Raw genomic sequence first — 25,029 nt, forward strand, 5'->3', positions numbered from 1 at the left:
CAGTATGCGGCAGTCCTGTGGGCGAAAATGCCTTGTTGATGCTAGAGGTCAGAGGAGAATGGGCCGGCTGATTCAAGCTGATAGAAGAGCAACTTTGACTGAAATAACCACTCGTTACAACCGAGGTATGCAGCAAAGCATTTGTGAAGCCACAACACGTACAACCTTGAGGCGGATGGGCTACAACAGCAGAAGACCCCACCGGGTACCACTCATCTCCACTACAAATAGGAAAAAGAGGCTACAATTTGCACAAGCTCACCAAAATTGGACAGTTGAAGACTGGAAAAATGTTGCCTGGTCTGATGAGTCTCGATTTCTGTTGAGACATTCAGATGGTAGAGTCAGAATTTGGCGTAAACAGAATGAGAACATGGATCCATCATGCCTTGTTACCACTGTGCAGGCTGGTGGTGGTGGTGTAATGGTGTGGGGGATGTTTTCTTGGCACACTTTAGGCCCCTTAGTGCCAATTGGGCATCGTTTAAATGCCACGGCCTACCTGAGCATTGTTTCTGACCATGTCCATCCCTTTATGACCACCATGTACCCATCCTCTGATGGCTACTTCCAGCAGGATAATGCACCATGTCACAAAGGTCGAATCATTTCAAATTGGTTTCTTGAACATGACAATGAGTTCACTGTACTAAACTGGCCCCCACAGTCACCAGATCTCAACCCAATAGAGCATCTTTGGGATGTGGTGGAATGGGAGCTTCGTGCCCTGGATGTGCATCCCACAAATCTCCATCAACTGCAAGATGCTATCCTATCAATATGGGCCAACATTTCTAAAGAATACTTTCAGCACCTTGTTGAATCAATGCCACGTAGAATTAAGGCAGTTCTGAAGGCGAAAGGGGGTCAAACACATAGTATGGTGTTCCTAATAATCCTTTAGGTGAGTGTATATGTGTGTGTGTGTGTATGTCTTTGACAATACATCATATGCCCTTGTGGATTTATTACTGAATATGAATAACTGTGCTTTTAACTTTGAGGAAAATGTGTCTAAGCGCCTGTAAAATGGAGGCAGTGTGTATAACGTCCATCTTCCTGCAATGCTAGCTCTACCACCTCTGGATTCCTCCATCCATCTAACCAATTAGCAAAGAACAATGTTCCGGCTGCCAATCCCAAGCCATAGACCTGTGGAGTGCGATTTGTTCCCTATTTACATTTACAACCTGTATACCTTTAACAGGGCATTGTATAAATTAATTCCATTACTACCTTTTAAAATACTTAAGAAAATCAAATGAAAAGTTCATGGGTAACATTTCTACCTACTGGGAATTGTTGTAATGAAGATATAATTATAAAAATTGGGCAGGTTCAGGGATTACATTTTCTGGTTAACCTTAGATACTTTTATTGGAGTTTTCATCCCCCCCCACCCCAAACATATTTTGTTTTTAGCAAAAAACTAAATGTATAACTTAGATCATACAAATTTGAAACTGCATCATGTCAGACAATAGCATGGGAGATGATTGATGCTGGAATCAAACTGTAAACTGTACTTTTTCAGTTACCATCAGGATTCAATGAAGCAAGTATGACTTTTTTCAGTAAATGAAAAACAAGAGAGCGAAACAAAAGCGAACATAAGTAATGTTACTAAAGTCCTTTGAGCCCATTTTGCCAATTTCATCAGTAGTTTATTGATCTAAGAATCTCATCAAGCGGTTTCTTTCAGGCTTAGGGAATCGGATTGAGTAATATGACAGGGTTTTGTTCCAAACTCCATGATTCTTTGAGTAAAGAAGTGTCCTCTTTTATACTTAATTTCCTCTTGTGTCTCAAGGTCCCTATTATAAGAATAATAGGAAATCTAATTAGAGTGTATAACATCTAAATGTTAGCCTTGCTATTGCTATACAAGTCTTCAGACTCATACTTACAATAAGTAAGTAATTCCCTACAAAAACCTGTAGTCATGATATAAAATGAAGGCATTGATGTTTTTATTTTACATATTGCATGTTGGCGATATAAAAGATATGAAGCACTGTAAAATGAGACAAATAATACAAGAACAATCTTTAAAAAAAGAAAATAAACCTGCAGTAGCTGCCAACCCCTGATACAAGTCTCATTTTCTAGACTGATAGGAGAGTGCAGCCAAATCCCCTTTCCTTCTAGTGAATTTGCAGTTTTTCTCTCTCTCCTCCTCTCCCATCAACACCCTCACAGCTAACCTCTCCCGCTGTTTCCCACACTCTCACCTACATGCTGTCTCTGATCCTCCCACAGTGATGTGGGCTGAAGTGGATGAACTTCAGCATGTTCCTGAAAGGTAGTGCCTGTATGCATCTCTCTTCCACAATGCCTAATTATACATTGGTAATTAGCTTGAAAGTAGAGTAGTATCTGTGTACACACCTGCTAACAATATGTTATCTACAAATTATTTGTCTTGAAGTTAACAGGGCTGAAAAGCTCAGTGTGGCCTTTTCAAAACATTCTACCTGAACACTCTGTCAGCACCAAAAACTCTAGATTACTTTATGAAGCAAACCTCAAAATTGACCAAAATGACCAAACTCCTACAGGCCACCCAGACTTGAAAAACTGCACGCCTCAGAGGAGTTGCAAAGTTCTACATGCAAGAGACATGGGAAAGTTTCAAATAAATACATACACAAGTAAATACATGAAAAAGATACCACAATTTTGAATTTTGAAGACTAAATCATGTAAAACAGATACTTAAATTGGAAAGCGATTGAAAATCCAACATGTGTGAGCTTTCATTCAGCCACAAAGTGATTGTGACAGTGAGTGATATTATATGAGTAGGCCTCAACCTTTGGGGTTAGAAAGTCAGCCAAGCAAGAAGGTAACATATTGATCTGTTGTCTTGAAAGATGACCAAACAAATAAAACCTATGGAGGGACCAGAATAAGATGTGGGAAAGCTTGTGAGTGTTATAGGGTGTCTTTCATTCATGCCTGGCCAGTGCCTTGACGGATTGTGCCAACAATCACTTTGGTTAAATAATTGAGAGCTCTCCTGCAATTAAAACAAGGCCCTGCAATTCCCCAGGACAAACACTGAGTCCAGAGATGGTGACCCTAAACAGATGGCCTAGAGGGACCGTGTTGGTCTGTGATAAAGTCTACCAGCATTGGACAACTTGCATGATTAGTATATTACTGGATATCTCACTTTTACATTTCAGATATTAGCCGTTGAACACTTCCCAGTGTGTAGGGGGGGGGGGAAACACTTTAAAGTACATCCACTGCCTCAAAATCTCAGCGACTCCCTGGCCAGAGATTCTCAGATAAGTACAGACAGACACCCATTATTCTTTTAGACTATTTAAAATCAATGTCGCTTCACTGTGCAGTACTGCCTGTACAATTTTCACATGCATTACTGATGGGCTTATACCATGGGCAATAACACCATACATTAGACAATCATACAGCTTCAAACTCATAAGGCGGCACATTACAACTGTTGAGAATATTAAAAATAGCAAGCGATGTGTGAGCATGCGGAGGTTTGTGTGGGAGTCCTTGTATAAAACCAATCAATTCAAATCCGAAATGCAGCTTTTAAAAGAATAATCGTACAAAATGTTACATAAAAGTAAAGCTTAAGTATTTCTCATTGTGCTTCTTGTCTGTGTGGAACTGTCCTCATAATATAAAAGAGAGGGTCTTCAGAACACCCCAGCTCTGGTTCTGGAGGGAGACGCAATGTTCTTTGGAATGTTGTGATATCCAAACTTAACTGGCTCAATTACAGGTCTAAATTATTCAAAACTGTAATGCATTGAAGGTATTCAGTGATTGATGCTTTACAGACACCTGTAAAACCCAGTGGATTATGGGTCTCCAAGAAGCAGGTTGGAGTTGTAAGAAATCATAACTTAACTCTCGTCAGAATTCACAAACTACAAAACCATTATTCCATTGTTATTATTTTGTTTGGCTGATGCTTTATTTAATCCTTAGCAATTTACAATGGGACAAGAGCAGTGCCTTGATACAGGATTTGCATATCCAGTACTCTGGTTATAAACCCAAAACCTTATCGATTAACCATTAAAACCTTAACCTGCCCATATTTAGGATTAGGTAGAATTAAGCAAAGGACTGAGTTTGTAATTTGTGACTGATGGGTGGGACAAAGATTTTGGCCAATGTCTCTTTTCCAGCATGTTAGACATTTAAACAAGAATTTAAAAAAATGTTTAAAAAACACCATATCTTTTCATACTTTCACAGAAACATCTGAGCTCCAAATTCCTGATTTTTAATTGACGCATCACTGTACCTTACACTATAGAACTGAGCTCTCACTGTCGAAAAAAAAAGGGTTGAAAAAGCAGGAAACATAAATGACACACACCATTAGTTCAAACAGGTTTAATTATTCAGAGATGCCTTAGAAGTTTTATGAATAAAACAAAGTCGCAGTGGTGCAGGCCAGCTTTAACTAGAACTGGGAACAATGACTTCTCCTGACTTGTCGCCTACCATACCTCATCACCTACTTCAATAAGCTCCACTCTGTGCTTTTCTACACACGGTTTAATTTCTGAGCACACACTGTTAAGCCCATGCTTGCGCGAGCTGTGATGTGCCTGCGTTGAAAACCATGACTGCAAATGCTCCAAAACCACTCTCGAAATCATGAAACTACACTCACCTAAAGGATTATTAGGAACACCTGTTCAATTTCTCATTAATGCAATTATCTAACCAACCAATCACATGGCAGTTGCTTCAATGCATTTAGGGGTGTGGTCCTGGTCAAGACAATCTCCTGAACTCCAAACTGAATGTCTGAATGGGAAAGAAAGGTGATTTAAGCAATTTTGAGCGTGGCATGGTTGTTGGTGCCAGACGGGCCGGTCTGAGTATTTCACAATCTGCTCAGTTACTGGGATTTTCACGCACAACCATTTCTAGGGTTTACAAAGAATGGTGTGAAAAGGGAAAAACATCCAGTATGCGGCAGTCCTGTGGGCGAAAATGCCTTGTTGATGCTAGAGGTCAGAGGAGAATGGGCCGACTGATTCAAGCTGATAGAAGAGCAACTTTGACTGAAATAACCACTCGTTACAACCGAGGTATGCAGCAAAGCATTTGTGAAGCCACAACACGTACAACCTTGAGGCGGATGGGCTACAACAGCAGAAGACCCCACCGGGTACCACTCATCTCCACTACAAATAGGAAAAAGAGGCTACAATTTGCACAAGCTCACCAAAATTGGACAGTTGAAGACTGGAAAAATGTTGCCTGGTCTGATGAGTCTCGATTTCTGTTGAGACATTCAGATGGTAGAGTCAGAATTTGGCGTAAACAGAATGAGAACATGGATCCATCATGCCTTGTTACCACTGTGCAGGCTGGTGGTGGTGGTGTAATGGTGTGGGGGATGTTTTCTTGGCACACTTTAGGCCCCTTAGTGCCAATTGGGCATCGTTTAAATGCCACGGCCTACCTGAGCATTGTTTCTGACCATGTCCATCCCTTTATGACCACCATGTACCCATCCTCTGATGGCTACTTCCAGCAGGATAATGCACCATGTCACAAAGGTCGAATCATTTCAAACTGGTTTCTTGAACATGACAATGAGTTCACTGTACTAAACTGGCCCCCACAGTCACCAGATCTCAACCCAATAGAGCATCTTTGGGATGTGGTGGAACGGGAGCTTCGTGCCCTGGATGTGCATCCCACGAATCTCCATCAACTGCAAGATGCTATCATCCTATCAATATGGGCCAACATTTCTAAAGAATACTTTCAGCACCTTGTTGAATCAATGCCATGTAGAATTAAGGCAGTTCTGAAGGCGAAAGGGGGTCAAACACAGTATTAGTATGGTGTTCCTAATAATCCTTTAGGTGAGTGTATATACACCACAGTTGTGAAATTATGTAACGCACTCAAATGCCCTATATCATACACACAACCTGACCTGCTGCTGTTGCAAATGTTTGTCATTGATACAAGCCTAAATGATATACAGGATTCATTTGTCTGTATTTCAGTTCTGTGTTTTAAACTTGAAAGGCAGATATCTATTCTTGTTTTCTTGCACACAGTCAAAGACATAGGTCAAATGGTAAACAATTAAATTTTTTCTTAAGTAACGTAATAAAAATAGCCTTTGTGACATTCTTGTTCGCTTTTAATAGCACGTAAAAGCCCACAGTGGAGACATAAACCAAGAGACAAGCTCTTGAAAATATACTTTATTTACAGTGAGGGAAAAAAGTATTTGATCCCCTGCTGATTTTGTAAGTTTGCCCACTTACAAAGAAATGACCAGTCTATAATTTTAATGGTAGGTGTATTTTAACAGTCAGAGACAGAATAACAACAAAAAAATCCAGAAAAACGCATTTCAAAAAAGTTATAAATTGATTTGCATGTTAATGAGGGAAATAAGTATTTGATCCCCTATCAATCAGCAAGATTTCTGGCTCCCACGTGTCTTTTATAACGAGCTGAGATTAGGAGCACTCCCTTTAAGAGAGCTCATTACCTGTATAAAAGACACCTGTCCACAGAAGCAATCAATCAATCAGATTCCAAACTCTCCACCATGGCCAAGACCAAAGAGCTGTCCAAGGATGTCAGGGACAAGATTGTAGACCTACACAAGGCTGGAATGGGCTACAAGACCATCACCAAGCAGCTTGGTGAGAAGGTGACAACAGTTATTCGCAAATGGAAGAAACATAAAATAACTGTCAGCCTCCCTCGGTCTGGGGCTCCATGCAAGATCTCACCTCGTGGAGTTACAATGATCATGAGAACGGTGAGGAATCAGCCCAGAACTACACGGGAGGATCTTGTTAATGATCTCAAGGCAGCTGGGACCATAGTCACCAAGAAAACAATTGGTAACACACTACGCCATGAATAACTGAAATCCTGCAGTGCCCGCAAGGTCCCCCTGCTCAAGAAAGCACATGTACAGGCCCGTCTGAAGTTTGCCAACATCTGAATGATTCAGAGGAGAACTGGGTGAAAGTGTTGTGGTCAGATGAGACCAAAATCGAGCTCTTTGGCATCAACTCAACTCGCCGTGTTTGGAGGAGGAGGAATGACCCCAAGAACACCATCCCCACCGTCAAACATGGAGGTGGAAACATTATGCTTTGGGGGTGTTTTTCTGCTAAGGGGACAGGAACTGACAGAACTGCACCGCATCAAAGGGACGATGGACGGGGCCATGTACCGTCAAATCTTGGGTGAGAAGCTCCTTCCCTCAGCCAGGGCATTGAAAATGGGTCGTGGATGGGTATTCCAGCATGACAATGACCCAAAACACACAGCCAAGGCAACAAAGCAGTGGCTCAAGAAGAAGCACATTAAGGTCCTGGAGTGGCCTAGCCAGTCTCCAGACCTTAATCCCATAGAAAATCTGTGGAGGGAGCTGAAGGTTCAAGTTGCCAAACGTCAGCCTCGAAACCTTAATGACTTGGAGAGGATCTGCAAAGAGGAGTGGGACAAAATCCCTCCTGAGATGTGTGCAAACCTGGTGGCCAACTACAAGAAACGTCTGACCTCTGTGATTGCCAACAAGGGTTTTGCCACCAAGTACTAAGTCGAAGGGGTCAAATACATATTTCCCTCATTAACATGCAAATCAATTGATAACTTTTTTGAAATGTGTTTTTCTGGATTTTATTGTTGTTATTCTATCTCTCACTGTTAAAATACACCTACCATTAAAATTATAGACAGATCATTTCTTTGTCAGTGGGCAAACGTACAAAATCAGCAGGGGATCAAATACTTTTTTCCCCTCACTGTATGACCTAAAACCTTAGGACACCTTCGTTATTTTACCCAATATGACTGTTTACATTTCACTAGACCAAAATGCTTTGTTCTAACTGCATTTCAGTAGGATAAAATCTGAACAACATGAACCATAAATAAAAAGCAAAACGAAATATCCGATCTTAAAAATGAATTACAAGTATACAACATGATTTTGCTATTCTACTACAGGCCTCCAAGATAGATGTTGTACTTCCTCGTTCCTTGAACAATGTGACACAAAAACCAATACCAATTCAATGTCATTTTAAAGAACACATTACTCTCCATGAACGGGGGATGTAGTAAACATGTTAGTGCCCTGCAGCTAGATTCTTTACGGCTTCTAAAGTATCTGAGTTTCCTGTTCTGTCAGGTTTCCATTATATTTCTTTGCAGGACAAAGTATTGCAGATATTGGTTTCATTTTCAGAAGGAACATCATTCCAACAAAGTCTGAGAAAACGTTCATGGTGTGCTACTGATAACTTTGTCCTGGTGCTTTGGAAAAGCCTGGATAAGGTAGATGTGGGAGCAAGTGTAGGTGTGTGGGGGTACAATATTCTAGCCACGGGATTTCAGATGCAAAAAATGCAGTCACACAAACACAGACGCAAAAAACCTTGCATTAAATGTTATGTAGACAAAAAAAGGTCAGTAGATTACATACACAGTTCTTACAAAGACTTTGCATAGAGAGGTAGACTCTTATGAAATCCTGGTTGTTAAGTAAGGGAATATATCTAATGAATGAAATGTACTGTACTGCTGGATATATATTTGGTCATATCAGTCCAGACTGCTCTATATACTATTCTGGGTCAAAGGAGACAAGTTTGCCATTATAGTAAACCTAAATCACGCACAAATAACGTAAACGGTAATTGACAATGTCACGTTACCCAATTATTTCCTGACTGCAGCCCAAACATCATTTCTATGTGCTGTTAGACAGAGGCAGGCAGGAACTGCGAGCCATATACGAGCATTGCCATCACTGCTTCCACGAGGGACCTGATCCTAGTTTCTATGGCAACCATGATGTACTTTTCTCACAGCAGTAATTTCTTCTGAAACAATTTCACCGAATCAATGGAGACAATGTACCCCCCACCCCCCGACTCCCCCTTCTCACCACCTCCCTCCTCGTTCTGGCTTTTTCTATGAGATTTCAAAGACTAAGCTTTTGCTCACTCGGTCTTCAGAGAACTTACTCATGGAAAAAAAAAAAACAGAAAACGACATTAAATGTGGTGCAAGCGATCATTTTTCTTGTACGGGTGAATGAGAAGTCTGACAGCTGAACAAAAAATAAAGCAGTGCGGGCTGATAGAAATACATTCCAGTCATCATTAAGAAATCCACAGAGCATTTCTAGCTTTTCACTAATATTGCCTTTTTTTTAAGCCTTCCTTTCTATAAGGAAGCAATTACCATTCCCTTGCCTACAACATTTTGCTGTTTAAGCCAGGAGAATTTCATAGTCCTGAATTTACTGGTGCAAACAGTTTTAGCTGTTATACGCGTTAAAACAGGAAGTCTAAATAGTTACATGGAATAATAAAAAAGGGACATTGCCCCAGACTCAAGAATAGATACATTTTAGACTTACAATATTGTGCACTTTGATTGTTAGAAAAAAACAACACAGAAGACATTGATCTGTATACAGGTGTGAGAGGTAATTAATGCTACTGAAATTGTGTTTCAGTTCTAATCACTAAGTAAAAACTAGGTTGTCTAGTGCTTAAGGCCAAGAGGATTACCAGAGGATTCTTGGTTAAAGCCCTGGGACTTTCCATTGACTCACGGTGTGCTAACCTGCATAAGTTACATAAATTCTCTGGGCCCTTCAGCTGAGATTTGAAACAGAGATCTGATCATATCATTATATCCCCTCGTCTCGAAAATTTTGTGACAAGGAACTCAATGACAAATTATCTTTCTTCTAAAATCTGAGTAGCGGCAGTAGCAGTAGTAGTGGTATTACTGCCACAGACTAAAAAGGGAATGATGGAATCTAATACAAGGACTTTATGAAGATACATTTAGATGCTTTGTAAGGATCATTTGAATTCTGGGATTCAGAATCCACAAAACAATGATCAAAGAGCCCAGTCCCTAGGCCTAGTTGACTAGGCCTGCAAAATCAATGGCAATTTTGCCATGCTATTTAAAGACAATAGTCAGGTTTCCATCCAGGCTTTTTTTGTGAAAAAGGTCCTGTCGAATAAAAAAAACCTTACCACTTGATTTTTGTAAATATCGACCAAAAGGTTTTATGTTCGACAGAGGTGGATTTTCCATACATCAATATAGTCGGCTATGTGATAAATGCCAGTGGAAACGGGTTTTACTAATTACTAATGTCTTGTTGAATAATTTGCAGTCATGCGATATGATAAGGTCAGGTATCTGGGAAGGGTAAACAGAGAAGAAATATTATTTTATTAACAATTAATGCTGAATTCCTAAATGTGAAGTGGGGGTTTTAGTTGTATTTATAAGTAGGTGTATTGGCTACTATAATGTCAATAGCCTACTATATTATTTTTATTATGCAATAAAAAGTACACACCACAGACCACAGAGTCATCTCATCTCGTGCTGAGATTGTCTCTCTTGAATGTTTCTCTCCGCATACGGAAATAATACTTTAATTTAGATTTTGGGGCTAGCGGACGGCTCGGTGCGGAACATGTCTGGCAAGCACATCCCATATTTCCACAGTTTCAGCATTGGGCGGAACTCCATATCTCTGCCGAGGTGGCTGTGGTTGGTGGTGCATCTCCTGCACCTCTGCTACTCCAGGCAACTTGTAGTTACTCATCAACAACTTGCCAATATTTAAAAAAATTCTACATTTTGTGGGCCTTGGGCTAGCTGGCCAGCCATCGGAAGTAGGTTACAGGCTGATGTGTGGCGACGATATTTCTATGCGCACTAATCTTTTAGGTGAAATAAACGATGGAAACAATCAACATTTCCGATATTTTATTCAACAATACATAATGTATGCAACAAAGGACTTTTGCAGGAAATGATGTAAACATTTAAATATTTGTACATATTTTGTTTGCTATAAGTCAGTTGGATGGAAACGCACCTTGGCATGGAAAATGTGCATTTACTTCTTCTTGTTCACTGTGAACTGCCTTGACCATAATTTCCATAATTATTCTGAGGTCTTCTGCCTAACGTTCTGACCTAGATCACAGCTGTGAACTTCACTCAGGCCCTAACTGACTTACACAGAGCATGTAACATCCATCTATGTGTAAGTTGGAACTGATTACCTACAATCTAAGTAATACAAATCAATGAAGATGGCAGGAAAAGGCAAATAGCTGGGTTCTGCAAAAATGTACCAATATACAGTACTGTGCAAAAGTTTTAGGCAGGTGTGAAAAAATACGGTAAAGTAAGAATGCTTCAATGCTATCAATTAATTAAATGCAAAGTGAGTGAACAGAAGAAAAATCTACATCAAATCCATGTTTGGTGTGACCACCCTTTGCCTTCAAAACAGCATCAATTCTTCTAGGTACACTTACACAAAGGCAGGGATTTTGTAGGCATATAGTCAGGTGTCTAATTAAACAATTATACCAAACAGGTGCTAATGATCATCAATTCAATATGCAGTTTGAAACACAATCATTAACAAACAGAAACAGCTGTGTAGGAGGAATAAAACTGGGTGAGGAACAGTCAAACTCAGCTAACAAACTCAGCCAAGGAAACTTACTGCAGCAGATGAAAGACGCGTCATGGTTACTTCCCTTCGCAATCGGAAGATGTCCAGCAGTGCCATCAGCTCAGAATTGGCAGAAAACTGTGGGACCCTAGTATACCCATCTACTGTCCGGAGAAGTCTGGTCAGAAGTGGCCTTCATGGAAGACTTGTGGCCAAAAAGCCATACCTCTGACGTGGGAACAAGGCCAAGCGACTCAACTATGCATGAAAACACAGGAACTGGGGTGAAGAAAAATGGCAGCAGGTGTGGCTGCATTTCTGCAAATGGAGTTGGGGATTTGGTCAGAATGAATGGTCTCCTCAATGCTGAGAAGTACAGGCAGATACTTATCCATCATGCAATACCATCACGGAGGCATCCAACTGGCCCAAAATTTTTTCTGCAGCATGACAACGACCCCAAACATACAGTGAAAGTCATAAAGAACTATCTTCAGTGTCAAGAAGAACAAGGAGTCCTGGAAGTGATGGTATGGCCCCCACAGAGCCCTGATCTCAACATCATCAACTCTGTCTGGGATTACATGAAGAGAGAGAAGCAACTGAGGCTGCCTAAATCCACAGAAGAACTGTGGTTAGTTCTCCAAGATGTTTGGGCCAACCTACCTGCCGAGTTCCTTCAAAAACTGTGTGCAAGTGTACCTAGAAGAATTGATGCTGTTTTGAAGGCAAAAGGTGGTCACACCAAATATGGATTTGATGTAAATTGTTCTTCTATTCACTCACTTTGCATTTTGTTAATTGATAATCTATTAACATGTATATTTTTGAAATCATTCTTACTTTACAGCATTTTTTCACACCTGCCTAAAACTTTTGCACAGTATTGTACATCACTCTACACTGTTCAGAGGCTCAACTGCCAGGGTTTGCATTATATCTGACAGCAGTGTAGAAGACACCCATGTCCAAATACGAGAGGAGTGATTAATAATGAATTAATGTAAGTAGCCATTAGACTTCCAGCTTGTACATTTTACAACTTGTCAGGAAGAAATCAATTAAATAAAAGGGCCTGTTTGCAGTACTTACACTGTTCAAGCAGCATGTGCTGAAGTATGCTACATTATTGGAAACTGTTTGCTCTTTTATATACATGTTTAAGCAGTATAATTAAACGCAGCAATTCATTATGCAGAATTTTAGCACTATGCCGATCAATGCTTCACTATACCTCTAAGAGGAGGTATAGTGTACAAAAATAATTACCTATATAATTCCAAGGCTTTCCGTGTAAACTTTTAATTAGAAAATTAAAAATTCAGGTCTCATGTAGCTGAATGTGTTTTACCTCACCACACTTGCCTAAGCCTCGCCATGCCTTTCCGACATCAATCTCCTGTGAGCTGTGAGACATCAGAGGCTTTATGCAAGCCCCTCCTGGCTACAGTGAAAAAACTTAAATCTTTATAAAATTTTGTTGAGGACAGGATCAAATTATTACACTTTCCTCATGCAAAATGCACTGCTTGTACAATAGTGACGAGAGGAGAAATGTGGGGAAGAACGCAGCTCACTGTAATCATTAGAAGTTGAATGCAGAAGACTGTTCATCTGTAAAATCACTGTCTGCCACCTGGGTCTTTATGGGCAAGGAACCAGCTTTACGAAACCATTTCTCATTCATTTTTTTTTCTCTAAATGTGGGATAGTACAACGAATCCTTTTACATGGGCCTGTAACATCCATGTGAAAAGGAGATGTTTTTAAGTTGAATGCTTCTGTAATGTGCACAGCACCCACTGGGACAAACTAGGAGTGAAGCTTCCCTGCAAACATTGCCGAATTCCAGGCAAGCCAAGCACACTCTCAACCAACCGCAACGTCCTGCTGAACAAATACAATATGTGACGTGTTTTTTGTATTTTTTCTGGAAAATCTTTTTTTCGCCGTCTTGGTATTGATACACCGAGGATGGAATATTTCCCTTCTGCATACACATAAAATGGGACCATTGCTTCTAATGAGGACTGAGCAGCTAACTCTTACCTGAGCTGGTCGAGGCTGGGGACTTGCTGCGCCGGGACGGGCCTGGGCTCTTAGCAGAACTCCTGGGCGGCATTGTGGCAATCTTGTTGTACGAAGTGGATTTCACCACTCTACACTCTAGAAACCAAAATGGAAAAAAAAAAATTCTTTAGACCCTTTCAGTTGGAGTTGATTAGTAAGGGGGTAAAAGGCTAATACATCTAGACCAGTGCGCCAAATGAGCAATGCGTCAGAAAGGGCCCCCAAAGAGTAACACTTTTATATTTATTTGTAGAGTGGGGGGGGAAGGTGATGACATCTAACTTTACAAGAGTGAATGACTTGTCAAGACACTCTGTTATGACTCATGAGTTGAATGCGCATACGACTGTACTTTTAATGCATTTTCAATCACACAGAAATAGAGTCACTAAAACTCTAGTCTGCCATCTTTCCAGGGTTGCATAACTGCATCTGTCTGTGGCCTGTGCTGCAGAGGAAGCTTAAAATATGCATGTCAAATTACATTCCTCACTGAGCTCCACGAACCTATAAAGGCAGAATAAAAAGAGACCGTTCAGCATTTCACACTCGAGCTATACATTATCCAAGGTTAGAATGCAGTAATACAACACAAATAACAAATCTGAGTATTTCACCTTTCAAAAGAACATCCCAATGATCAAAAACCTATATAAAAATTATTTATATAAGTAAATGTACAGATTATATTTCAGTAAGAGGTGGAAAAAGTTCCAACTCCTGACCTTGGCATTAGTTTCACCAGTGTTTTATGTTTTTTGTTCTGAAGCTACCAGTTACTTAACTAACCAAGTCATTTTGTTAATTAGACATATATATTATAATTTAAAGGTTGTTTACAGTACAAGGAATACAAAGATTTTAAGAAAGAAAAGATTAGGTATTATTTTTAATAATTTGCACTTTAGAGAAGTATTCATACAGGTAATCAAAATCAATTAACTGACTGTGGGGCTTGACTGGAACAAAAGTCAGAAGGCACTAAGGCCCTTGTTTGAGACAAGTGCTGTAGTGTGACATCTTATTGCCCCCTAATGAGGATGCAAAAAAACTAAAGGCTAGGGGAAAAAAACAAAAAAACATACTGCTGTGAATATGGAGGAACCTGCAATACATTTAATTTATTTAATGGTAATATAAGCCAATAGAAATCAATCAATCTAAAAATAAATTCCAAAGGCCAAGTCTAAATGCAGTAAGAGTACGAGTACATTTGGTCCAGATGCCTAAGGTATAAAAAGATTAAGTCCTTATGTTGACTTTTCGGGGCTTAAGGAAAAAGCAAAAACAGTGTTTGAGAACATTTTATCTTTAAATTAACCACATAATTAAAATACTACTCACGTCATGACTTACATTAAAAACTGTCTTGGTTAAAGGAATTTGTGTATATACAGTTAGGTCCATAAATATTTGAACAGTGACACAATAGTCATCATTTTGGCTCTGTACACCACCACAATGGATTTGAAGGGAAACAAGATGTGCTTTAAGTGTAGACTTTCATCTTTTATTTAAAGGTAGTTACATCCAAATTGGGTGAACGGTGTAGGAATTACACCCATTTTTATATGTTTTAGGGGCTTTTAGGGGCTCAAAATTATTTGGACGAACTAACATAATCATGAATTAAATTGTGAGTTTCAATACTTGGTTGCAAATCCTTTGCTGTCAATGACTGCCAGTCTGGAACCCATAGACATCACCAGATGCTGGGTTTCTTCCCTGGTGATGCTCTGTCTTTAGTTCCTGTTTGTTCTCTGGGTGTTTTGCCTTCAGTTTTGCCTTCAGCAAGTGAAATGCATGCTCAATTGGATTCAGGTCAGGTGATTGACTTGGCCATTGTAGAACATTCCACTTCTTCACCTTAAAAAAGTCTTGGGTTGCTTTCGCAGTATGCTTCGGGTTATTGTCCATCTGCATTGTGAAGCGCCATCCAATGAGTTTTGAAGCATTTGGCTGAATCTGAGCAGATAATATATCCTTAAACACTTCAGAATTCATCCTGCTGCTTTTGTCAGCAGTCACATCATCAATAAATACAAGGGAACCAGTTCCCTGGGCAGCCATACATGCCCATGCCATAACATGCTTCACAGATGAGGTGGGATGTTTCGGATCATGAGCAGTTCGTTCCCTTCTCCATACTATTCTGGTACAAGTTGATCTTTGTCTCATCTGTCCATAGGATGTTGTTTCAGAACTGTACAGGGTTCTTTAGATGTTTTTTGGCAAACTCTAACCTGCTCTTCCCGTTTCCTGTTTACATCTTGTGGTAAACCCTCTGTATTTACTCTGGTGAAGTCTTTTCTTGATTGTTGACTTTGACACAGATACACCTACCTCCTGGAGGGTGTTCTTGATCTGGCCAACTGTTGTGAAGGGGTTTTTCTTCACCAGGGAAATAATTCTTCTGTCATACACCACAGATGTTTTCTGTGGTCTTCCGGGCCTTTTTTTTTGTTGATTTGGCCACACCTAATGTTTGTTGTGATTTCTAAGGCAAAAAACGCCCCAAGAACAAGCAGGAACTAAAGACAGCTGCAGTGCAGGCCTGGCAGAGCATCACCAGGGAAGAAACCCAGCATCTGGTCACGTCTATGGGTTCCAGACTTCAGGTCTACACTGAAAGCAAATCTTGATTGTTTCTTTTCAAATCCAATGTGGTGGCGTACAGAGCCAAAATTATGACAATTGTGTCACTGTCCAAATATTTATGGACCTGACTGTATAATTATAATTCTGGGTGAACTGTAAAAATTGAAACCACAATACTACTGATTTAAAAACATTTCTGGAATGTTCATGCATGTTACTTTGGAAATAAAAAATGCTGACCTACTTATGTCTAGATTACATCATTCACCATTCATTCAGCAAACACCCTGGTATGGATCATATTTGTATTTCTCATCTTCAGTCTTCTGAAGGTGAACATTGAAGTGCTTGTTACCAGAGACATTTGTAATCCACAGGAAGGTACAGTAAGTGCTTATTTGTAAGTGAGTGTTTTTCATCTAAGGATTGAAAAGAGTGTCTGCAATATCATGCAACAATAAATCTTGCAAACCTGAAAGGAATGCGTTAACAAACATCCTTAGCAATTACCCCTTTAACAAGATAGACTGAATTGTTTTGTTTATGCTCTTTTGAATTTATGCTTTATGAATTATGCTTAATTATTGTTCACAGTCTTATTATATTTTCTGGGAAACAAACCCATTCTTCAAGGCTCATTTTTTTCCACAAAAAGAGCTAAATAACGTTAAGTGCAATGCTTTTTTGGTTAGGCCGTCTTCACTTTAGACATAAGTAATTAATTCAAATGAGTGCATTATTAATTGCTGACTGCTCGGGAGGCAAATATCAATGGTGATAAAGAGTTGCATTTTGAAGGTTAGGATGGGGGCTTTGTCACAGCTCATTAGAAATGACGAAGCCCCAAATCCCATTTTCCAAATGAATAGTACAACAGAAAGTACAACCGCTGACCATTTTAAAAGCTTTAAAATGACAGGCTTAAAGGTCAACAGCTGCATATTTCAGATGTTGTCTTCACTACACTCTCCCGCCATCAAAAGGGTGTTTCAAAACATTCACATTTTGGCACACTGTCAGTCTTCATGGAAAGATTTCACGTGCTTGTTTTTGGGTATTCCATGTGGACAGCATAACCCATCAAATGATAAAAAACACCATTACTTTAAATGACATCCTACTTAGAAGTGAACAGTGATAATTCTCTAATGATGTGCTTTTTTTATTTTTTATCCCTGCATATTTTCTTTTGTCTCTCCTCTCTAACATTGTAGCTGAATCTTACTTCTTAGCAGCTTCATTCTTTTGCTTTTAAAGATGCCATTCTTGAGATGTTCCCACCTGCAGACCTTCAACGTGACCTGCACATTGCCAATTACACAGCTGGCGACAGGAAAGTACCAGGGGTTACCCATAATCGCCCACCACATACCCAGCCCAAACATTGTAGCACTTTTCCAAATGATCTGGAAACTGGTACTTGACAAGGTCATAGGTTTTCAAAGTGTTGTTTTGCAATACAAGTATATTTTTTCTATTAGTATTGAGAAGATACATTATATAAAATCATGTACCACTGCATTTTATTGTGCACAATTTGAATGGAAAACAAAACACAAAACATGTGCAAGTTAAAAATTGAAGGCAAAAAAAATGTACTTGTGTAGTGTAAGCAATTAGTCATGGGGCCTTTTGATCCTGGCATGACATGGCAATACCCTTAGAGAAAGACCACGGGGCTGTTTAATTATATTCAGTTATTTTTGAATACCCAAACTGACAGTCCTCTCAATGTTGCTCTCCTCACACAAGCCCTAAAACTGAATTGTCATTATATTAGCTTTGTGGCAGGCCCTAATTAGTCCCTCCAGGCTTTTGCGATTCTGCAGATTGTTTTAATTATTTTTTTCCATTTGTATCTACTATTATCATTAGATGTCACTGTCTAAATTATATTGATATGTTAAGTCAGGATTTTCAGTGTGTGCTTAAGACATGGAGAGGTATTTAAGATCTTCTGCAAACTCTTCAAACTAATCGAAATTAGAACAAAATATAACATCAAGAAGGTTAAAAGAAGTTTTTCCAGTTAGGCCAATCACGATCATAAAAAGTGTAATATTTTTTAAACACAAAGCATTTATTATTTGTACTTATTATTTGTTCAATTCCTAAACAGATTTGTGGCAAAATCTCCTTCAAATCGCCTTCAATCGAAGGAGTGTTGAAACATAATATAGTTGTAAATGAGTCAAGATTTTTTGTTTTGTTTTGTTTTGAGACCACAAACTGTTAATTTATGCAAACTTAGTCTACAAAAAAATAGGAAGAAAAGTTGAGAGGAGGTACAACAGATGCCGAGGGAAGGAGAGAAAAGCACTGACAAATTCTCAGGTGGGAGTGCTGGATTGGAGAGATGGAGAGGAGGCAATGAAGAGCTGAACCCTCTTTAAGCACAGTTCCTTGGGACTTCTTGAGCCAAAAGGTTGGAGGGAAGGGGGAAGAACACAAAATGGGCTCTGAAGGGCAGACTGTCCATTTTATTTAGGAAGATGACAACCCTGAGAGCTCCACAGAGAGGATTAAAAAGTGATTTACTGAAACAATAAAAGGCAGGTGACAGGTGTGCCCACACTTGTGTTACCCAGAGAAATGAGCACTTAGCATTTCAAAAGGAGGGAACCATGAGACACTTCACACTCAGGACTGAGATACAGGAAAGAGGAACGCAGAGACAAAAAAAAAAAAAAACGGAGGATTGAAATGAAAATATTGTAGCAATCTGGGACGCTTCAAGACTGTTATTATGCTAATTAGAGGGAATGCCACATTTTACTGTATGTGTGTCCGTGTCCGTCAGTTCTGTGTTCTATGGGAGGAACCATAAAGTATGTACGTGGGGTGGGGCAGGGCAGATTGTTTGGGGATTCAAAGGTGTGTGTATGTCCGCGTGCATGCCATGATGTTAATGAATGAAGACAGATGTTTTTGGAGAGAGGGTAGCTAGAATTTCAGGGAGCTCCTCTACCCCTGTTATTGAAGGGAATTGTGGTAGCTCCTGGGGTCAGAGGTTAACTCCACCAAGGAACAGCAGGGGAGCAGTGATTGGAAGGGTGGATCATGAGAGCTAAAGCAGAAGCTTGTGTTGGGGATGAAATAACTGGGTTGTGTGAATCTTACCTGATAGAGGATCAATAACCGTAATTAAAGAATTAATGGGGAAGGGTTTATTACTTTCTTTTCTGCGGCGTGGGCTCAACCGACAGAGCAAACGGACTGTTCTTTCCTACGGGGTTTGCACCAGAACAAACTCTCTCTCTTGCTTTTTATTATTTACCCTTAGCTCATAATGCAAATGCAACAATATTTTCTAATTGGACAATTAATAATCAAAATGTACTAATCAATAGATTTCGGCACAGTAATTATACTCAGCAAGGATTCAGTGTTATTCTATAATCTGCGAAAGATCCTTAGAGCAACGGTCAGACAAAGAGTTGTCCTAGTTTAATTATGCCTGTCTTTGTGTCATGTGACCTTGTTATGTAGCCATCTACAACAAAAAACGATATAGTCCCATTATTACCAATTAAAGAATGAAGGAATGACCAAAACAGTTGTAAGACCTAGGCTATTCCTTTATAGATTATTCTTTAAAGGCATTTCTCAACATTCTAGAATTTAAACACTTTTGTGAGATATTGCAAACATCAGGGAGGACCCAGTTAACAACTTGGCAACTGCAAGGTGGGAATCATTCCCTCCCCAATTTGCACTCTGTGTTGCTTCAGTAGAATTCCAATCACACAAAGAGAAAGCTTGGCACAATCTGTGTCAGAGAACCTCTCAAAGATTTTTTTACAGGCTTTGTTGAATGTTAATTTATCCAACACGACGTGCTAAACTGAAGCAAATGCAATACCTGTATGAGATGATAATAGAGATTAATACATCCTACAGTAGAACTGAGAGGTGTGAAGTGTGAAGTTACCAATTAAGTTTACTGAAAGACAAGTGACACCAATTCATGCGAGAAACAATTTATAGGATTTAACTTCCCTTAACTAAAAACACATTGTTGGACACAAAATTGAACACTATATCTGTATATAAGAATCATATACATCAGTAAGCTCTTTTGTATTCAGTCTTAAAGGCTGTCAGTTCTCTTCCCATCACCTCAAAACTACTCCCAGAGCCGAGCAACCCTGCAGAACTCTCCTAATGATTTTATTATGCTGTGTCACGACCAGGGTCTAGGTTAAGACCTTAGTCACTGGAGTCCAGAATGCATTTTGTCTCAAGGACAAGAGAGATCAAAAAGAGCAAAAGGCCAACTGGTCCCAAACAGTCCTCAATCAAGCCATGGCAGTGAAAGATTGTGTTTAGCTTGCACAATTTGGTAGAAGTGCTGTGAATTCAAAGCAAAGATAACTGTAAACGGAGCTCTTTAAATGTGCATGCGTTATAATATCCTCTGAGGGAGCTCAACATTCAAGACAAAATAAATGCAAGACAGAATGATGTGACAAGAATATAGATTGGGGAAAACAGTCTCACCACTTTCATCCAGCAAAAAGTCATCCTGGTAGCGGAACTTCTCTGGGCCACAAGCAATAAAAATATCATCTTCTCCAAAGAAATCCTGAAGGCAGGTCACCTGAAAGAAAGCAAAACCAGGCCAATTAATGGAAAAGCTTTGCAATATCATGGCTTGTTTTTTGTTTACCTAGTCCTGAATATCTAATTCCCTTAGTGTTTAAACATGTCAAAAGCTCAACATGTTATTCACAATTACTTGGGTATTTGTGTTAAGATTAATACAATAAAACAAATTCACTATTCTTTGAAAGAGTTCTATATACATTGTTAGTCATTTTGCTGAAATGTCCCCATCCTTCAGTTTTGCTTGGATGTACATTGTATGTTTCATTAGATGTAACACCCTGAAACACTCAAACATATGCGGCAGCCCTGTTTCAGGCAAGGAAAAGTATACTGTAAGTAATGTAAAATTAGATCAGCAGAATGGCCTCTTATTATTTCTGCAGTAGATGCTAGCTTATGTCACCAGCAATCACTCAGACAACTTTCGATAATAAAAGAAACCCACTCTGGTAAATCAAAAATGACCTTCTCTTGTGTTTACCTCAACGCCTTAGATAATTAAAATTCAGTGCTACAGTAACCAGACCAGTTTTATAAAAAACAGACCACTTTCGTAAAACGGCAGAAAAATACCACAAATATAAACATGCTCATTCAAAACAGGGGTCTCAGCTATCTCTGTGAGGCGATGGAAACCTCATCTCTTTTAGTGGGTTTTAGCGAGTGTAACTACATACCTCCCTCAGCTACAGACATTTATCTTCATTTGGATGATAATAGTTCTTGCAACAGCTCAACTTAGCTCAGAGTCTTGAGCACTCTTCACTATTTATTTTAGTTTTTGAACACTAGAAGCGCTTGAGTTTTGAGTTTGGAGGTCTTCCATGGGATCTACTATGTCCTATTTTGTATTCCAAGCAGCACTGCAAGAGTAGTCTGAATAAGGGTACATTTAGATTGTTTCCCTATGGTGATGAATATTTTAACATGGATATTTTTTATATGGGAGCAGTCAGGATTACATTTGATATTTATTGCATAGCGCTGCTGCTTTTATTTTGGCATGACTTTGGGAACAACTTCCTAATTTGTATTGGCAGCTTACTAACACAGGGAGAGAAAAAAGAATCACATATCATTCAGGTTAGATGAGCTATAGGATATTTAGGTCAGCAGATATGAGGGGTAGTTTAGTGCCACTGTATTGATATACATGTGGACTCAAGAAGAGGTTATACAAATATTACATATTAAAGAAGTAGTTGCTTTTGTGCTTCAGCATTGGAATTAGGAGAAGGGTCAAAAGCTTGTACAACATCAAATTAATCAGTCTGGTTTGAAATGGGATTATTACTTCCCTTGCAGTATGTATTAAATCAATATATAAAAAGTGTCCCTCTTATTTACACTAAAAAAGATTTTACCAAGTTACAGTTCATATAAGGAAATCAGTCAATTGAAATAGCCCTAATATTGAATAGGCCCTAATCTATGGATTTCTAGTCTCAAGTTTGGAGGGAGCTTGCGATTGGCATACAGACTGCAGCAATGTCCACCAGAGCTGCAGTCAGGTCAAGACCCTGGAGAGGGTGACGAGCCACAGATGAGCTTCCCTGACACACTTTTCTGATGGTTTCTGACAGTTTATGCAAAAATTCTTTGGTTGTGCAAACCCACAGTTTCACCAGCTGGCTGGTCTCAGACGATCCAAGAGGTGAAGGAGCAAGGCTGGCATGGCGACACGTGGTCTGTGGTTGTCAAGCCAGTTGGACGTACTGCCAAATTCTCTTAAATTACATCTCACTACTTACGGTAGAGAAATTAACATTCAGTTCTCTGGCAATAGCTCTGGTGGATATTCCTACAGTCAGACATCTGTGGTATTGGGTTGTGTGACAAAACTGCTCATTTTAGAGTGGTGCTTTATTGTCCCCAGTACAAGGTGCACCCGTGTCATGATCATGCGGTTTAATCAGCTTCTTGATCTGCCACACCTGTCAGGCGGATGGATTATCTTGCCAAAGGAGAAATGCTCACTGACAGGGATGTAAACAAATTGGTGCACAAAATGCGATCGAAAATTATGACACATGGGATCAACACTTCACACATTGCTTTTATATTTTTGTTCAGTGTAACTATCAAGCAACACCTATTGAATAGAATTGTTTGTACCCTGAAGCTTCATTGGTCCAAACTGTGATATATGACTACTATGATTGATAGGTTTTATTTATGGCAACTCACAGTATATGTACTAAAGAGGCTGGTTAATTAACTGAATCAGTCATTCTTGCTCAAAGAGATGCCCTCACTCCCACAGGTAAGAGAATATAACTAGAAGTATATACATTTCTGGGTTAATGGCGTGTTTTGTGCTTTCAATAGAGAAGTAAAAATAAATTCTGGGTCAAGTGTAAATGCCCCGTTTTTCTGCACACCCTTCTCATCTCTGTGACCGTGAAAACGCTGGACTGGGCCTTGTCCTTTGAGTGTTCAGGTCCTACAGGGACTTTTCAAAGAGACTTGGACACACGCTCTTGCCTTACACAGTTAAACTGTATACTTCGTGATTCTGTAACACTACAAGACTGCATGCCTGGTAGAGTCAAGTACAGACTGAGAGTCCGCCACATGTAGCTCTAGGCTCCGAGGTCTGGGTGTAGCCAAAACATGGAGCTTCCATTCTCCTTGTGGGTTAAATGTATAAACCCTGGCAGTCAGGCATGAATACATTTCCACAGCTGAAACAGTTTCTAAAACCAAATAAATCAAGATATACCTTATATGTCAGAGGTATCAGACCAAACCTAGATTTAAGATCAGCACTGAGGTTGCTCAATTGATGGTCACACTTGGTGGAGGTTCAACATTTTCAAGTAATCTGTCAAGGAGGCCTTAAAGAGAGTCAGGTGGGAGTGTGGCTTATTGAAGCAGAATAAACTCAGCCTGGAGCAGCGAGTGGTGACGTCAGTGCCAAAAGGTCTCTGAACAATCTTGAGGTAGAGAAAAAAAGCACACTGTTATTTCAGATACAATCCTTAGTGCTAGTAAGCGAGGAACCTGCTAGGAATCTTTACAGAGAGCGGGGTTAATCCCCAGATCCGAAACATTCACATCTTTTTACGAAGACATAAGTATCAATGAAAGCAGAGCATTCATAAATCAGTGTTTTGTTTTGGGCGTTTCTTTCAACATCATACCAGAATGCAAATGTGCCTCATTTTATTCTCCAAGAAAGAACATGAACTGATAATCAAAGGAAATGATAAAAAGCATCAACTTGGAGAAGTCAACATGGATCATTCTCTTCCTTCAGATCTTCATCTGACACAGTGGAAAAAAACAGGACAAATTAGATCCTGGCATCAAAAGGGTTGAAAGAGAAGCGTATTCTGTAACACTTCCATCAGAGGCCATCATTTTCAACTGACCTGTACTTTTTTTTCTTTATATAATCTTACGGAGCTCAAAACTAATTTTAAATTTAAAGATGTAGGCCTTCTTCTTGGTTGCCCTTTGTGAAAGCAATGCAGTCTGAATTGTGGATGTACAATATGCATTCAGACCATTTTGAAAACAATAGAAAGGCATCTGCATCCTAATTTTTAAAGAATGTGGGTACCTATACCCCTTGTCTCCTTTCCAATGCTCCCAGGAAGACTATTTATTTGTGCCCGTCGCTTGGTAAACTTCTGTCTCAATGAGTAAACCTAATCAGGGTACTCATCAGAGGAGTAGATGAAATAGATATCAGTCCATAGAACTAATATTAAAGCTCCATGGTTTCCCAAATCACATCGCTAATAAATATCCAATCATGGCGGTGTGTTCATCAGCAAAGCAGGGTCTTACTTTTGCGTGCTAAGCCGAGATTCAAATCAGAGACCATAATAAGACGACGTGCCATGGATCACTAGATGACAAGAATTATCATTGAAATGTCAAAATGTCTGTACAAAATGAAAAAAACAAAACCATTTCAGAAGGTTTGATTATTTTGATACAGGGAGCTCAGTACAGCCCACTGGTTTGTCTCAGAGAGAATGAGGTCAATTATGGTCATACATCCAGCCGGAAAACGTCCTTTTATGAGCAACGGGCTCGTTTGTATGGAGCAGCACAACCCTGCAGAAATGGGCTGCGGCCTCTTCAGCATTCCAGTAGTGAAGTGTTTGTTCTTTTGTGCGAGAATGATATCTCCATGGTGATAGTGACATCAACAAAATGACTGCAATGCCTCGCGCAAAATGCATTTTTTTCCCCACTCTTCTTTCCCCGTTTCCCTTTGAAAATGACTGAAACAG

The 25,029-nt window shown here is 39.5% G+C and overlaps 1 protein-coding gene across 2 annotated transcripts in view; it reads right to left on the reverse strand.

The window, feature by feature from the left end:
- The window catches only part of dclk1a (doublecortin-like kinase 1a), a 98,576-nt gene that overhangs the window by 30,988 nt on the left and 42,559 nt on the right, over positions 1-25,029 (reverse strand). For both annotated transcript variants that reach the window (XM_066699762.1, XM_066699763.1), the window contains exons 4-5: positions 20,675-20,774; positions 13,556-13,672 (exon numbers count right to left, since the gene is read on the reverse strand). In XM_066699762.1, the coding sequence (XP_066555859.1) occupies positions 13,556-13,672; positions 20,675-20,774 (217 nt within the window). The remainder of the gene's footprint in view (positions 1-13,555; positions 13,673-20,674; positions 20,775-25,029) is intronic.

This window comes from Amia ocellicauda, chromosome 3, assembly GCF_036373705.1.
Source record: "Amia ocellicauda isolate fAmiCal2 chromosome 3, fAmiCal2.hap1, whole genome shotgun sequence".
NCBI lineage: Eukaryota > Metazoa > Chordata > Actinopteri > Amiiformes > Amiidae > Amia > Amia ocellicauda.